This window comes from Brachycentrus maculatus, unplaced genomic scaffold (genome assembly GCF_059751285.1).
Source record: "Brachycentrus maculatus isolate JH-2025_06_01 unplaced genomic scaffold, ASM5975128v1 h1tg000293l, whole genome shotgun sequence".
NCBI lineage: Eukaryota > Metazoa > Arthropoda > Insecta > Trichoptera > Brachycentridae > Brachycentrus > Brachycentrus maculatus.
Genome location: NW_028281044.1, coordinates 2189610 through 2205000, shown reverse-complemented (window position 1 = coordinate 2205000; position 15391 = coordinate 2189610). Strand labels below are relative to the sequence as shown.

Sequence of the window (15391 nt, the reverse complement as noted above, 5' to 3'; positions counted from 1 at the left end):
GAATGTAAAAAATATTCAGTGATGGATTTACGTACAAGCTAAAAAATAAGCCGTAGCTCTGGCTGCAAAATCGGTGCCCGTAATATAACTAACTAACAGAAGAGGTAAGCAGAGAGAGTAGAACTTGATATGAAACATCTATTATTGTTCCCTTTTTTATGAAAGAAGATTGAAGTCTGAGCATCCCACGACTCACGACCTGGCATTCGGCTGGCTTTAGGGATGACTTTATACAATTGTATAACGTTCACCATTCTGCCAGTATATGGGTAGTAGAAAACTTGGTATGATCAAGTATTTCAAACACTTGAAAGTGGTCAGGTCAATTTATGAGGCGAATAATTAGAAAAAGGAGCAGAGGAAGACCGAAAAAAACTTGACACGATCAGGAATGCCAAATACTCGAAATCAGTCAGGTTAGGGGTCGAAACAATCGGTGGATATGTATAAGGAGATGCACGAACGTGGAAGAGGCGAAGAATGTTTGCAAAGTCTAAGTGATGTGTTGTTCTATTCTCTCTGCCTACCCCTGCAGGGAAGCGTCGTGATGGTTAGTAAGTTAGTTAGTTTTGGTCAGGTCAGCAGGAGTCGGAGGGTATGTATTTGGAGACGCGTGAATGTGGAAAGAGTAAAGATTATCTGCAAAGATTGATTGGTATGGCGTTCTGTCCTCACTGCCTAGAGGCGTGATGGTCAGGTAGTTAGTATAGGCAGCTAGAGAGAAGGATGAAGTGCATACCTGTTGATGCTGGAGACGCTGGGTACATTGTCCTGGGAGCATATCCCCTCGGAGAGCAGCCGATCTCGGATCTCCCACGCGAACATGGTCGGGTTCTCCCTCTTGTACGCTGCGATGGCGTCCACCACGGGCGGGGTGGCTACCTTGGGCTTGCTGCCCCCTATCACGCCGGCCTTGAAGCTGCCAGTTTCATAATACCTGTACACATAAGAAAAACATGATACTTATTAGGTGCCGCGAACAAAAATCGACATCTCTATATATTTATAGGTTTGGCGTTTAATTTGTAGAACTCTATTTTTTCAATTCAATTCAATTCAAACCCTTATCCGCACCCCAATGGTGCATAGGGCACTGCATTATATAAACACAGTGTTATCTTGATCGTTAACAGATGAAGGAAAGGTGATCAGCCCTCCGCTTCAGGTACCAGTCCAGGGTAATATTGAATAAATATTAGAGTGAAAAAATCACTTATATTTATTTGACCCCCCCTGGGAATCGAACCCGGGACCTCCAGAATGGTAGCTGACCATTATACTACGGAGGCGGACTCCATTTAAATTTATGTATTAAATGTTAAAATCCAACACTGATATTTTGAATCTGCTAAGTTGTATTTTATTGTTTAAAAAAAATATACATATGAAAATTGTTTCACCTAGTGATGGCATTTTTAAACGAATGTTAGTTTGAAAATGCCATAACTAGAAACAATTGTCACATTTTTTGGCTAACTAAGTAGACTGAAAAAATCAGTACAACATTTTGAGTGTGTCCAAATACTTATTCACAAAATCTGGATTATCTCCACTTACAGGAGTTATTTTCATGTTATTTTTTGACATCTCATCAAAGATTCAAGAGTTTCTGCATAGTAAAAAGCTTCTTTACATCTCACCAATAGATGTCTCTAGTGAAGTTCCAGTGATTCAAGAACAAGGTTTCTAAATTGGTTCATATATATATATATATATATATATATATATATATATATATATATATATATATATATATATATATATATATATATATATATATATATATATATATATATACATATATATATATATATATATATATATATATATATATATATATATATATATATATACATATGTATATATATATATATATATAATTTGAGTAGTGTGGTTGTCAATAATGGGTAGAATTGGTGAATGTTACACGTGTGTAAAGTGATCACTTAAACCAGCCTATGACGGTCGTCAGCCCCGTAAATGCCCAGACTTCCATATTCTTCTTCATCTTTGATGAGATGTCAAAAAATAATATAAAAAAATCAGTGTTTGATTTTAACATTTAATATATAAATCGATATCTCTTATCGCAGATAGTACCCATGTATATATGAAAGTTCCAAAAATTTCAGCAGTGTGCTTGTCAATCATGGATAGAATTGGTGAATGCTGCACGTGTGATCATTTAACCAGTTAACGACATCATAAATTCTAAAAAAATGGGAAAATTCTTTATTTCAATTTTTTTTTATCTAAACAGAGACAAATCTTTGAAACATAAATGTTACCCGGAGAAATTTGCAATTTTTGTAAAATCGACTTACATGGATCTGGCGGATTTTGATAGTAGGCGACACATATAGAGATGTCAAAAATGTTGAAGTCAACATCATAACGATGAATCCTCAAGGGATGCAACAGAATGACGCCACATCTATCATTTTCCTAATTTCCTACTATATTAATACGATGCATGTTCCAGCTCTCATCATCACACAACCAAAGAAACCTAGAAGCTAGATAATCCATCAAAGCTGACATTCAAATACGTATGAAATTAGCCAAACTGAGTGCATATCACGGGATGACTGCGCGTCGAAACAGCCCTTATTTTAACGACACCCAAGGCGCTTTATGGGGTGCGCCTTTCATTCGCGCTGAGACCTTTTCAATGGGAGGGAATCAATTGAAGGACTGGCCTAAAGGTCGTGCGCTTGGGATTTGCATCCCCGTAATGTAGTAATATACCACTCGAGCCTCGGATAAGGGTGGAAAAGAACAATGACAAGAGTTTTCGTTGGGGGATGATACACTGGCGAGGTAATGTGCTGTTTTGTTGTAATGCAAAACAGCATGAGTAATGTGGCTATTTCGAAAAATAATGCAAACATTTTGACGAATTATCATCAAAGGTTGAATTTGCCTCCGTAGCGCAGTGGTTAGCGCGTTTGGCTACCGTGTTTAATTCCCAGGGGGATCAATATAAGTAACTAACTAACTAACTAATAATAAATCATAATAAAACCCTTATCCGCGCCCTAGGTGCTTCCGCATCCAGTACATAGGGCACTGCGTCAAATAAACGGAGTTTTATCTTGATCGTTTACACATGAAGAAAAGGTGATCAGCCCTCCGCTTCCGATACCAGTCCAGGGTAATATTGATTAAATATAAGAGTGAAAAAAATCACTTATATTTATTTGACCCCCCTGGGAATCGAACCCGAGACCTCAGGTACCAGTCCAGGGTAATATTGAATAAATATTACAGTGTAAAACTCACATTGATTTATACATTTTTAATTAATGTTTTACTTAGTAAATACCACTATTTCTTAAAATCTACTGTGACACGTGTTTCGATGCATTCCGCATCATTTTCAAACACCGTATGTGAAGCTAATTCTAAATTTTAGAGTTGGGTCCTTGAGACGTTGACATTAATGAAAAAATTAATTTATACACCTTGATTATTCCGACTCCTGACCTGATCACATTCAAGTATTTGAAATACTTGATCATGCCAAGTTGTTTTCAATGTTAGTTTTCTCAATTATTATAGTTTTCAAAATCATAGTTTTTTAGAAAACTATGTATTTTGTATTTAATTATATTAAAGAAATGGATTTTGGTTTGTACATTCTGTATAATAATAATAATGTAAATATATATAAACACACATATATATATATATATATATATATATATATATATATATATATATATATATATATGTATATATATATATATATATATATATATATATATATATATATATATATATATATATATATATATATATATATATATATATATATATATATATATATATATATATATATATATATATATAAATATATTATTGCGATTACTCAAACCAGCAAAGTATGCCCTGTAAACACCCAGACTTCTTCTTCATCTATTTGAAATGTTAAAATGTAAAAGAATAAAAAATCTCGGATGAATACGTTATAATGTAGGTGTAGATACCAAGGCCCCACGTTGGGCGCCAGCAATCAGTAGCTACACTTGTACCAGCTACTATACTAATCCACTTTGGTGCGAAAACACTCCAGGATGGCTTACAACACCGCTAACAGACTTACATCGCGCGATCGGGGGTGCGATTCCCGGCACAGCACTCGGGCAATAAAAGCCGAAAGGGGGGAGGCTTGCCGAGGGTGGCGCATATGCTAAGGGTGGGTATTACAAGATTGCAGGGTGATTGTGGATAGACTATAATCCACTTGTAAGTAATATGAAGTGGATTGGGTGTGTACACAAATACACATCTCATCTAGACGCGCTTTATTTTGTTTCACGAGGATGTGATTTGTTTTATACCGTGTCGTAATCAATGAATTTTACTATTTATAAATTACAATTTTAAATATATACTTACATATTTATAAATATATATTCTTCTTCATCTTTCGAAAACCAATTTGAAAAATAATCTTCAGTCCAGATTTGTGAACAAGTATTTTACAAACTCCAAATGTTGTGAATAAATTAACTGGTCAAATTATAAGCAAAGATAATCAAAATGAAAATGATATTTTCTGGCGTTTCTCATGTATGTGATTATAACCCAGAGATCAGACCTTACGTACTAATAAAACAGTTTCTGCTCAATAAAAAGCTTCTTTTCATCTCAACAATAGATGTCTCTAGTGAAGTTCTAGTGATTCAAGAACAGTGTTACGAAAATGGTTCATATATATAGAACCTCCCCTTATCATTCATCATTCACTTGAATGATAAGGAGAGTGCTATATTGCCATCCCACAAAGTTGACAATGCTTTTAATATTTTTTATATTAATTTAATATTTTTTGACATCTCAACATAGATGAAGAAAAATACAAGTCTGGGCGTTTACGGGCTTACCGAAAAATATTTTATAAAATAACTCTTAGATAATTCAGATTTGTGAACGAGTATTTGGACACACAGAAAATTTTGTTAATATATAAGTGATAAGGAAAGTGTTTAAAAAATATAATTAGCATTTTATTGTTTATTGAATTAATTTTAAAATAATGACAATAAGTGTGTACGACACGAATCGCACCCTAATGCTTTAAGTGCTAAATCTATTGTGAGGGTTTGTGGAATTACTCCCATCCCCTATATCGCGATTCAACCCTGTTTTTGATTCCGAGTTCATTTTGGATCTGATGTCGAAGTGGCTGTGTGGGTGAGTAGTTTGTCACCGATCGAGGGGCATCTGGTTCGATTCAGATGATAGAGTGCTTATTCTATTCGGAAAATAATGTAATTTAATTTATGTTTTTTTTTTAAAATTGACATTTCAACATAGATGAAGACGAATATGAAAGTGTGGGTAATTACAGGGCTTACTACCTGGCATTTGGTTGGCTTAAGTGATTACTTTATTAACTTGTGTTTACCATTCTGAATATCTATATTACAATAATTCTTTAAACTTATAAGTGAAGAAAGGCTAGTAACACAAATTCATGAAACGAATGTGGTTGGTAATAGAAGCAGAGGAAGACCGAGGAAAATTTGGTATTTTCAAATATTCCAAATACTCGAAAGTGGTCAGGTCAATAGCTGGATTAATCGGTGGGTATGTATGAGGAGATGCACGAAGACAGTTTCATGTGGATTTCTATTTTTTCTGCCTACCCCTACGGGGAATCAGAGCGTTGGTTAGTCAGTTATTTAGAGAGAATAATAGTAAATGCAGTAATGTTTGAGGTAAGGATAAAAATAATACGTTTTTATTAAAATTTTACATGGAAAATGCGAGTAGTTTTTAAAATCTATTGTGACACGTTTGCGGTGTATTCAATGTTTGACTGCAACAAACGCAGAGTTTGGGCTTTTGTAACGTGCTTGCATAGTGCTTTAACCACTGCACTACGTCGGCTGGCAATTGCCCACCTACTTAAAAATAACGAAATCTCCCCGCCACCCCCCACTCCTCTAATGAGTGCAAACTACCCTTATTTATTGCAAAGGGTGGCAAATGACATTTCGGAATGTAACATTAGATTAATTCAATCAGTTCTAATAGCATCGCAATCGCCTCCCGCGGGATTTGAACCCTCGATCACCCCTTCTACAAACCGGCCTCCTGGGAGTCCCGAAGCACTGGACTACCGGGGTCCCCAAATGTCACACAATTGATTGCTTTATTTCGATTACTAGCGATATATTCGACATGTTTTATTTTGTTCAATTTGTATTATTTTAGTTATTAAAATTCATTCAAAATGTTGTTAATAAATTATCTGGTCAAATTATAAGCTTAAATAATAAAAATGAAAATGGTATTTTCTGGCGTTTCTCATGTGTGTGATTGTAATCCAGGATTCGGACTTCACATACTAATATAAGAGTTTCTGCTTAGTAAAAAGCTTCTTTACATCTCACCAATAGATGTCTCTAGTGAAGTTCTAGTGATTCAAGAACAAGGTTTCTAAATTGGTTCATATATATAGAATTTCCAAGAATTTGAGTAGTGTGGTTGTCAATAATGGGTAGAATTGGTGAATTTTACACGTGTGTAAAGTGATCACTTAAACCAGCCGATGAAGGTCGTCAGCCCCGTAAATGCCCAGACTTCCATATTCTTCTTCATCTTTGATGAGATGTCAAAAAATAATATTAAAATTCTTGTTTAGTATTAGGTACTGCCATAACCTTAGTTGTACAGGAGAAAGCGACTTACTAACAAAACGTAAAATGTTCAGGAGGGCCATTTAAGTAAGTTTTGCTTGGCAAGAAAATAAAGATCAATGCAGTTAGTCATTTTTAATAAGTCAATATATTATACTTCCAAGTTTAAAATCATTTTGGGATTTTTTAGGGCAATATTAAGCTAGTAACATATCAAATAGTCAATAATCACATTTTTTGTAAAAAATGCACTTGGTCACTTTCTCCTGTATGACTACGATATGTTTTATTTTGTATTATTTTGATTTTTTTCGTTTTATTAATTTCGTTTTATAGTTATTTATTTATTTACCGTTTTAGTGATAAGATTTCATCTTAAATGTATGCTTTGATTGCTGAAGACTTGTTTGCAAAAATAGTCCTTTTTATTAGGTGTACATATGTACATATATGTTGATAGTTTAATAATAAGTTTTTCATAATTAATATTTTTTTCAAACCCTTATCCGCACCCCAATGGTGCATAGGGCACTGCATTATATAAACACAGTGTTATCTTGATCGTTAACACTTGAAGGAAAGGTGATCAGCCCTCCGGTTCAGATACCAGTCCAGGGTAGTATTGAATAAATATTAGAGTGAAAAAATCACTAATATATATATTTGACCCCCCCTGGGAATCGAACCCGGGACCTCTAGTACGGTAGCCGAGCGTGCTGACCATTACACTACGGAGGCGGATAATTTATTATTAAATAATATTATTTGATTTACTTAACATTGGCAAAAACAATTTATTCTGTATGCATCGCCATACTGTATTTAAAAAAAAAAAAAAAAGTATTTTTCAAAATTTTTATCGTATATCTTATTTCTTTCTGGTATTGGTAGAGAACATATCAATCTACTCAAATGCATTGTAATAAACATATGTATTTAAATATATTTAAAAATAAATGAAATTTCAGAAAAAAAAACCACGATTTTCATCAACAAAAATGTGTCAAATTCGTGTGAATTGAAATGCTGATCACCTTTCCTTCGTGTGTTAACGATCAAGATAACACTGCGTTTATATGATGCAGTGCCCTATGCACCATTGGGGTGCGAGATAAGGGTTCGAAGAAGAAGAAGATTATCAGAAAAGAGACGATTTGTCACTACGCATTATTATTATCAACTCGCGATTAACTACAAACCATCGATAAGGCACATAAATTAAAACGCTCTAACTAATCGGTTAATTTTAAAACTTCGTTTAACAACTTTCAGCTTAAAGCTTAACTAGTAACTACCCGTTTATTGAGCAGTTTAGTTCGACGCGATCCTTACGTTTTAGTTGATTTGACATTTAAATTGGAGCGGTTCAAAGTCGGTGGGTATTTATAAAGTTGTATGTACATTGAACATAACGCAAGTCATTTCCTCGTTACTTCCAGTTAGGGATTGACTTGAGCAACTCTTTCTCTTTTTATACTGAAGGGGTCGTCAACCATAGAATTTATGACAAAAAAGTTTTTTTTTGAGTGTGTCCAAATACTTCTTTACAAATGTGGATTATATTATTTTTTAACATCTCAACAAAGATGGAGAAGAATATAGAAGTCTGGGCATTGACGGGGCTTACGACCGTCATAGGCTGGTTTAATAAATAATAATATAATAAAACCCTTATCCGAACCCCAATGGTGCATAGGGCACTGCTTCATATGAACGCAGTGTTATCTTGATCGTTTTACACATGAAGGAAAGGTGATCAGCCCTCCGCTTCAAGTACCAGTGCAGGGTAAAATCGAATAAATATTATTGTGAAAAAATCATTTATATTTATTTGACCCCCCCTGGGAATCGAACCCGGGACCTCCAGAACGGTAGCCGAGCGTGCTGACCATTACACTATGGAGGCGGACTAAAGGCTGGTTTAATTGATCACTTTACACACGTGTAACATTCACCATTTCTACCCATGATTGACAACCACAGTACTCAAATTCTTGGAAGTTCTTTATATTTGAACCAATATTGAAATGTTGTTCATGAATCACTAGAATTTCACTAGAGACATCTATTGGTGAGATGAAAAGAAGCTTCCCAGGTCTGATACAGAGGCATATAGGCTTCCTGACTCTCTCTCTCTCTGTCTCTTGTAAAGCAATTTTTTAAAACTAAGAAAATGTGAAAAAAAAATGTATCCCAATTTCACTGTGAATTTACATTTAAAAGCTAATCAAATATTTATTGATTTGGCGTTTAATTTGTAGAACTCCATTTTTATTTATCTATTAATTGTTAAATTAAACACTGATTTCTCAAACCTGATTTATTAAACCTTTGCTTCATGTGTAAACGATCGAGATAACACTGCGTTTATATGAAGCAGTGCCCTATGCACCATTGGGGTGCGGTAAGGGATTTATTATTATTTTATATATATATATATATATATATATATATATATATATATATATATATATATATATATATATATATATATATATATATATATATATATATATATATATATATATATATATATATATATATATATATATATATATATATATATATAATGTTTTTATATTGTACAGAGAGCGGCTCACAAATCGACAGTTTGGCTCGCCCATCATTATCGATCGATTCTCGACTTTTTTGGTGGTCTCCCACCGGCTCGGGCCGCTCTTGTTTCACCGTTCGTGGTACCCACCGGCACTTTTTTCGCTCTTGTTTCGACCACTTCCGGACCGGCCGAGTGGTACGTTCCCCAAGTGTGGGAACGGCAACACTGCTCTCGATTTTCGCGGTGCTTTATGAGGTGGCACTTTTATTAATTGAGACGGTACTATGATTCGTTTTTTGTTTTTTGTTTTTTATTTTTATTTTTCTATGTAATTTATTTATTTTAGAATTTTTGAGGCGAAGTATGGAGCATCTTAGATTCATATGGCATATCCCATATACATTCTATAAAATACTTTTTTATTAGCTAAAAATGAAAAATACTAAAAATTAAATAAAGTGAAATTCTTTCTTCTTCTAACCCTTATTTATACCTAATGGTGCATAGGGAACAGCATCGTTATCTTGATCGATAATTACACGAAAACATGGTGATATCAGCGCTTCAGGGACCAGTCCAGGGTAATAATAAATAATTATTTGAGTGTTAAATCACAAATATTTATTTTCACCCCCAATTGGGAATCGAACCCGGGATCTCCAGGACTGTAGCTACACACGCTAATCATTACACTATGGAGTCAGCTTACAAATGGAATTTATCACAAATACCTGTATACATTTTTTTTTAAATTTATTATATCGATGCTAGATGTTCGAATGGTGATATTACAAAAGATGTAAGACTGAGATAAGCATTAAGGATAAAAAAGAATATAAAATTAAATAAGTGCTAAGGGTTATATTATTAATGAGTGTTAGAGTGAAACATCCTTGTAGAGTTATTTTGACCTTTTTGGGAATCGAACCTGTTACTTCCAGAACGATAGTCGTGCGTGGTGACCATTAAACTATGGAGGCGGAAGCGGATTCTTCTTTTCTTATTTATTAAGAAATGTATGTTTTATGAATTATCTTGAAAATTTAGAAATCCAAAAAAACCTAAATTCTAATAATAATTTATTAAATAATTTATTGTTTCAAAATTCTTCACCGTTGCTTTCCATTTTTCCTTTGTTTTCAAACTCCGCCCCTTGACTAACCCTTTCCCTTTACTTTCCCCTCTCCTTATTTATAGAACAATTTTTTATTTTTTATTTTAGTTATTATACAGACCTGAATGATGGAAGTTTAACTTCTGAAACATGTAGTCTATAATAAAACTCAAGTGGTAAAAGACAAGTGTTTTCTTTAATCATTGTACGTTTTAATATTACAAAGTTATACTTATGAACACGGCAGTTTTTTTAAAGACTATTTTTAAGTAAAAACCTTTTATTGGAAATTTAATTTTCTTTCTTTTTGTTTTTTATTTAAATGTTCTGTTGGTTTTCCAATAAATAAGTATTTTTTTTTAAACTTGTACTACCGAGAAACGCTATTATGGCAAAGCTATTGACATCAGATTTTATTAATATCAAGCATATTACCCCCCCATACATCAATAAGTAAATAAAAACATCCCATGGTTATTCACCCTTTACCGAAACGCCATAAAATCACAAGGGCGCTATTCATTGGCATTTATTTAATGTACTTTTTATACAGCCTGGACGAAAATCGTGTGCTTGTACCGAAATCATAATACAAATACGTCATAAAAAATGGACATCGAAACGTATTAAATTTATCGATATATTATATGTAAGTACCCTGTTAAAATGGACTATAAAATTCACAAGGGGTATTTTTTGCTATCCATGCATTTTCCCCCCATAGTGTAATGGTCAGATTAATTAAATAAATAAAGCTTGTGTCGGGTTATGGTCCCGTAGTTAGTGTCACGAACTCTTAAATTAGAGTTTCTCGGTTCGAACTCACTCTACCACAATTTGATACCTATTTCTAATAATGAGCCGCTTAGGCTAACAGAAATAGTATGTAATTGAAATATTAGTGTAAATAATAAAAACACAAATATTTCTCTTTTAAGAAAAAAAAGTTCAGGCGTGTTGGTTGAGTGCAGAAAGAGCAGTAAAATGAAATATTCAAGCGATGAAGTCGGTATTAGAAGCAGAAGAATACAGGGAAAACTTAGCATGATCAAGAACCCTAATTGTCCATCTCCTCCTCCCCTGACCCTTCCTCTCTTCCTTAAACTTTCTACCTGATTCCCTTTTCCCATGACTTCCTTACTCTATCGTCATTTTGTTTTTCTATTCATGTTACCCTGTTTAAATTCTTAATTTGTAATTATGCTCTCTTATGTTTTTTTGTTTTTCTTTTTTCTTATCCTTGTCTTAACCTGTTCAAGCATTATCTCCCCACTAATTCCTAACAGACATCAAAAGGTACAAGCCTAGATCGTTCACACTAGTCTGTTGGTTCACACTGGTTGGTTGGAAGATATTGCTTTATAGCAATAAGCCCGCCAATGTACACACATATTGTACAAAGTTCAAATAAATAAATAAAAATTTCAAATACTTGATCATGCTAAGTTTTGGACGTGATCAGTCAGGATTTGGAATTATCAACGGGTATGTCCGCCTCCGTAGTGTAACAGTCAGTACGCTCGGCTACCATACTGGAGGTCCCGGGTTCAAATCCCAGGTGGGGTTAAATAAATAACAGTATTTTTTTCACTCATATTTACTCAATATTACCCTGGACTAGTTGGTACCTGAAGCTGGTCATCTTTCCTTCATTTGTTAACGATCAAGATAACACTGAGTTTATAGATGGTAAGTTAGTTAGTTAGTTTGTATATCGTAGTCATACAGGAGAAAGTGACCAAGTGCATTTTTTACAAAAACGTGATCGTTGACTATTTGATATCTTACTAGCTTAATATTGCCCTGAAAAAAATCCCAAAGGATTTTTAACTTGGAAGTATAATACATTGACTTGTTAAAAATGACTAACTGCATTGATGTTTATTTTCTTACCAAGCAAAAGTGACTTTAATGGCCCTCCTGAATATTTTACGTTTTGTTAGTTGGTCACTTTCTCCTGTACGACTACGATATGTATTTATACTGTCATTATCATCATATTTTAATTGTTAAAAATTAAAAAGCGCCCCTAAGGTGATAGATATACAAATTGTCCAATAAAATACATTTTTTAAATACTCAAATCGACTTACTAGATGGCGCCAGATAAATTATCCAAAATTATTATCATCCACTACAATACAATAAATAAGTTTAAGTATCATGAAAACTAACGGACCCTAAGCAATTTCCTTAACTTTGAATAAAATCGGTGAAAACGACCATAAAGTCCAAGTAGGTAGGTATAATTATAATTGGAATATCATTGTTTCGGAGCGATATTTCCTTGTTTAATTAATTATACAGGGTGTTGCGCAAGCGTTATGCTTTTTCTTTTTATTAAATAACAGCTTTCTTTTTATTATCTCGAGGAAGTAATGTAAGAAGAAAAAAAAAAACAATCGGAATAATAATAAATTAGACTCGCTATCCGAAAGCGTTGAATTATTTTACCGGATTAAAAGTGAACATTACCGTTATTTTAATCCGATACAGCTATATTTTACCAGTTGAAAATATTACATTTTTGATAATTTTTGTATTTTTTTTATTTTTATCATTTCAACATAGATGAAGCGGAATATGGAAGTCTAGGTATTAATGCCCAGCATTCGCTAAGTCGTATTGTATGGTCATGATAAGCGGTGTTGCATAAGCCGTAGCTAGATTTCAGAGTCACTTGGACGTTAGGTAATTCAGAAAAAAAGCCGTATTCATTAAACCGGAGACCACCGGAGAGGTAAGATGTCTGTTCACGCCCGATTATTTAAAAATAATGTATTAACATATATTAGATATTTCTGTTGGTTTTGGAGAATGCATGTAAAAAAAATATATATTTTTTCTTTTAACAAAGGCCATCACCGAAGCCTGCGAACAAGTCACCAGTGTCGACTAAAAAAACTTGCCCCAGAGTGTACATACAAGAGAACAAGAACCGTGAGTTATATGTCTTCTTCAAACCCTCATCCGCACGCGATGATGCATAGAGCACTGCATCCTATAAACGCAGTGTTATCTCGATCATTAACACATAAAGAAAAAGTGATCAGCCCTCCGCTTCAGGTACTAGTCCAGGGTAATATTGATTAAATATCAACGTGGAAAAATCACTTATATTTATTTAATCTATCCCTGGGAATTGAACCCGGGACCTTCAGAACGGTAGCCGAGGGTGCTGAATATAACTAATAAATATAAATATATATATATATATATATATATATATATATATATATATATATATATATATATATATATATATATATATATATTTATATATATCTTCTGGCTTACTCATCATCTGTAGCTTCCAAAGAGGCAGACAAAACAAATGTCTATAAAATGAATTATATTATAAAAAAAACATCTTAATTGATTTTATGAAATAAAAAATAAAATAAATGATAAATACGATCAAACACTAACCAGAAATGTCTATATATAGATTTATTTTGAAATTGCTCGAAGCCACAAAAAAAATGTAAAAAACTCCCCCAATTATCAATAAAAATGCCGTAACTACCCATAAATTCAAAAGCGCCCACCTCCTCATTTAAATATTCTATGCCTTTAATTATTAATCTTTATTTTTATTACTGTTAATTTTCTTCCACGCGCAAAACGAAGTTTGTAAAAAAGTTGATGAATCTCCGTTCCGTTGGCGAAGGTAAAGATGGCGCCGCGCGAGCGCGTGACGCGTGACGCGCGTGCGCGCTGGCGCGTCGCGGGACACATCTGCCAGCTCTAACGGGAACTATACCATCATCAGGTAGTTAAGGGCAACCAATCAAAACGTTTTTCATTTACCATTGAATTTTTCTTTACTCAATGAAATATCCATAAAAATTAATCCATTTTTTAAGTGAAATTTTGAAGGCTGCGTCACGTTTATTTGACTCATATCGTTACACGAGGGAGAAGAAAAATACATTTTAGTGCTACAGATTTAAGTATTTGAAATATTAGATAATCCCAAGTTTTCTTGGTCCTCCTTTGCTTCTATTACCAACCTAATTTCATAAATTTGTTTATTTCCTTGTTAGTTGTTTTAAATAATCCAATATATTAAATATACATATATAATAAAATAATTTCTATAATATATAGTTTTTTCCACATTTATGAAATAATTGTTGTGTTGTTGTTTTATTATATAAAATGCAGTTCCACCAAGAAATGCCAGTACAAAACCTTTTCTCCAATCCTTATCCGCACCCAATGGTGCATAGGGCACTGCATCATATAAAAACACAGTATAATCTTGATCATTAACACATGAAGGAAAGGTGATCAGCCCTCCGCTTCAGGTTACCAGTCCAGGGTAATATTGAATAAATATTAGAGTGAAAAAATTCTTATTTGAAATATTTATTTGACCCCACATGGGAATCGAACCCGGGACCCAGCGTGCTGACTATTGCGCCACGGATGCGGAGAGAAAACTTAAATTTTGTGAATATATCATTCGCAAATACAGAGTTTATGGAAAAAAAATATATATGAAAATAATTGTGATGGCCCTTGATTCCGTTACTACATACATATTTAAATAATTCGTTATCTACGCCGAATCTCTTTTCAAACTTTATCTTTGGTAGGCAGCTTGAATCTTAATATAAGATCAAATTAAATATTTAGAACGAGTGGATAATCTACTCTGAAAAGTACCTAGCTTGTTTTTTTATGCAGGGAAATTAGCATTTACAAACAAAATACAGTTTTATATATTGAAATCTCAACAGAAGATAAAAAAAAACATTATCGCATTTACTTTGTGGTTAGACATTATGTTTTTTTATAATAAAATTAGTAATTTTTATTCACTAGAGACATCTATTGGTGAGATGAAAAGAAGCTTTTTATTGAGCAGAAACTCTCATATTAGTATATGACATCCGAATCCTGGATTATAATCACACACATGAGAAACGACAGAAAATATCATTTTCATTATTTTAGCCTATAATTTCAACAGTTCATTTATTAAATACTTATTTATTAAATACTTATCATAGTGATCACTCAAAACAGCCTATGACGGTCGTCAGCCCCGTAAATGCCCAGACT

General features: G+C 33.4%; 1 protein-coding gene across 1 annotated transcript in view; it reads right to left on the bottom strand.

Annotated features, from left to right (window-relative positions):
* LOC148305031 (uncharacterized) overlaps nucleotides 1-15391 on the bottom strand; it is a 101237-nt gene that overhangs the window by 38779 nt on the left and 47067 nt on the right. Inside the window, exon 4 of the mRNA XM_088267353.1 lies at nucleotides 740-937. Coding sequence (XP_088123479.1) covers nucleotides 740-937 — 198 coding nt within the window. The remainder of the gene's footprint in view (nucleotides 1-739; nucleotides 938-15391) is intronic.